The 3,254-nt window shown below is 43.7% G+C and overlaps 1 protein-coding gene across 1 annotated transcript; it reads left to right on the top strand.

Annotated features, from left to right (window-relative positions):
* Positions 1 to 1,741: 1,741 nt before the first annotated feature.
* On the top strand, positions 1,742 to 3,246 carry LOC103521735 (RNA-directed DNA polymerase from mobile element jockey; the record flags this gene model as incomplete). Its single annotated transcript, XM_008486842.3, is given in 1 exon segment — positions 1,742 to 3,246. A coding segment is annotated over 1 exon segment (1,359 nt), but the record flags the coding sequence as incomplete, so codon positions are not given.
* Positions 3,247 to 3,254: the final 8 nt, after the last annotated feature.

Below are 3,254 nucleotides of genomic sequence, written 5' to 3'. Positions count from 1 at the left end.
CTTTATCATAGTCTACGAAATCTTTTTTGGTACAACCCATACAGAGCGTACAATCACAATGGTGCATCTACCGACTACTAAATATCCTATTAATCACGAAGCTGATATAATCACAACATTACGGCATTATATTAAATTCCCACGGCCTCCTATCCCCCTTGGGCATAGTATCACTAGTCCTTTCCTCCCCCTCCTCCTCTATCATTAACCACGGTGACCTGTCATAAAATCTTCTTGTGCCAAAACGAGACTCAGAATAGAAAATAAGGAATTAACCACAAATAAGGACGGGGATGGAAACGGGAAAAACGCGGTGAAAACGTGCAGAGGCACGCACACATAAGATTAGTGCACCACATGACCCCCCCTGAATAAAATCACTGTATGATGACATGGATCTGATCCACAAACAGTTAAGTGATAGACTCAATGGACACGAACACTACAGCTCAGCCTTGGGACGGGAATCACAAGCAGAGCACGTCGGGCGGATGAAGGAGTAGGAAGTCATCCTCTTCATCTTTTTCTTCCTTCTCTTCATCTTCTTCTGATGTTGACTTTTACAGGGCTGTTTCTCCCACCCAACCTGGTTCATCTTCACAGACCGACACACGCACTCTGCTGTCTCATAGTGAGCCACTCGATAATGTTGTGAGTGTTGAGACAGTGCGCGAACAGTCTCAATTATTGTCATCTGACTCTCAACTAGTTGTCAATTCTGAGTCAGGGGATGAGTTGGATTCACCTCATGATGTGAGGCCGCTTTCCCCCCTACTTAATTCCGCCCTGCCTGATGAGCTCGAGTCTGTGTATCTGGACGAGCTATCAGACAATGAACGTAGCATTGTATTAGAAACTTCACTTGATTCTAATACTAGTGTTTCTAATATTAGTGCTTCTAATGACACTAGTACTGTGGCTGTGGGTGTAGGTAGTACCTACAATACACAAGTTTCATTGAGTAGGCAGAGACTTTTTGATAATGTCTCTCCCTACGCAAAATGTTTCCGATGCGTTCATTTGAATGCTCAAAGTTTGTCGGCTCACATTCATGAAATCAGCAGTCTCATCGAGGACGTAGATTTGCATGCTGTCCTGATTTCTGAATCCTGGCTTAAGCCATCTATCTCGGACAACATTGTTAATATACCGGGCTACGTCCTCGTGAGACATGATAGAACCGACAGACGCGCCGGCGGTGTTGCCATTTTTCTGCGCAACGACTTGAAACACAAGGTCGTTATGAGTAGCAGTGTGTCGTCACATGACAACAGAAATGTTGAGTTCTTGGCTGTGGAGCTGGTGCTGCGCTGTGTTAGGCTACTTGTAGTGGTTGTCTATAAGCCGCCCAATGTACATCAGTTGGGTGAGCTTTATGACTTCATTACGCTATCTATACCTAACTATGAGCATATTATCATGATGGGCGATTTTAATATCAATATGCTCAATAGTAGCGTTCGGGCGACACAAAACTTTCTAAATACTATTTCAACTTTCAGTTTATCAGTCTTGCCGTCAGCCCCCACGCATCACAGTCCTGGCCACCCATCCTCACTCATTGACCTCACCATTGTCACGAGAGACGATAAGGTGGTGCGATATGATCAGATACCGGCTCCGGGAGTATCTCATCATGATCTGCTTTTCCTCGCCTACTCTGTTAAAGTACCTAAATATCCACCTCAAACCGTCTCTTATCGTAACATCAAAAAGATTGACATGGAACGTTTTTCAGAGTGTCTGAGTGAGGTTGATTAGTCTGGAGTGGAGGCTGATGTGACAATTGATGACAAAGTTTCCATATTTGACCAACACGTGCAACAAGTTTTTGACATCTTTGCCCCGGTCAAAGAGTCACGTGTCACTAAAGCGCCTATACCTTGGATGACTCCTGCTATTAAATCTAGTATGCGTGAGCGCGATAGGCTCTACATTCGTTATCGTCATACTGGACAGCAGGATACATTACAAGCGTACAAAGCGAAGAAGAACGCTACAAACTACATGGTTAGAAAAGCCCAACAAAATTTTGCACGTGGAATTCTACACGGTGGGCCGAGATCCACATGGAGAAAACTCAACAGTGTAGGGTTGGGCAATGTTAAGTCGCTTAATCCTATTACTGCTGACTTGGATGATCTGAATGACTATTTTGTCTCAGTAGTCCCTTCTCCATGCAACTCTACAAAGTCTAGAACTTTGGCAGAGTTGGATACTCAAACTAACCTAATCCAGGATAATATCTCTTTTGATTTTCAGGAAGTAACATCACAGGACGTAAAGAAGGCCCTAACTTCAATCAAATCTAAAGCCAGTGGCTATGATGGTGTGGATATAACTATGATAAGAATTTCCCTAGCATGGTTCCTACCCATCATAACTCACATTTTCAACAAGTCACTGAGCTCTGGAAAATTTCCCGATTTTTGGAAATTTTCCAACATTATCCCACTGAACAAGGTAGCAAGCCCTTCATCCTGTGTCGATTACCGACCTATTTCCTTGCTACCTGTTCTGTCAAAAGGACTGGAAAAGATTGTTGTTCGACAAATTTGGGCTTTCATTGAAGAACACAATATTATTGACCCTTTCCAGTCCGGCTTTCGTTGTCATCATAGTACGGCCACTGCTCTTGTTAAAGTGACCAATGACATTCGTTGGGCACTTGACGCAAGGCAGATTACTATTTTGGCATTACTTGACCTTAGTAAAGCATTTGATTCTGTGGACTTTGACGTCCTCCTGAAAACACTAGAGACAATGCACTTCTCGAATAACGTGCTATCCTGGATAGGCTCTTACTTACGTGACAGAAAGCAACGTGTTTTCTCTCACGGAAAGACATCAGCCTGGAAACCCATCAGATCTGGAGTACCTCAGGGGTCAGTGGCCGGGCCTTTGTTGTTTGCTCTTTACATATCATCAATTCAGAGAGTGTTTGTTCACTGCAAATACCATATATATGCAGATGATGTACAGGTGTACATTCACTGCCTACCGGAAGACATAGCTGAAGCAATTAGGCTTCTTAATGAAGACCTCCATAACTTTTCTGAGTGGGCAAAGAGCCTGTTTTTGAAGCCCAATCCATCTAAAACGCAGGTTCTTATAGTGGGGACGAACAACTTCGTCTCCACTATGGCCTCACTCCAGCTGCCTCCTGTGATCTTGGATGGCCAGCAAATACCTTTCACCCAATGTGCGAAAAATCTAGGGATGAAAATTGACAGCACATTGTCCTGGAGTTCTTA

This window comes from Diaphorina citri, unplaced genomic scaffold, assembly GCF_000475195.1.
Source record: "Diaphorina citri unplaced genomic scaffold, Diaci psyllid genome assembly version 1.1 scaffold5837, whole genome shotgun sequence".
Lineage (NCBI taxonomy): Eukaryota > Metazoa > Arthropoda > Insecta > Hemiptera > Psyllidae > Diaphorina > Diaphorina citri.
The sequence above is the reverse complement of the archived record's forward strand: the minus strand, read 5'-3'. Positions and strand labels throughout refer to the sequence as shown.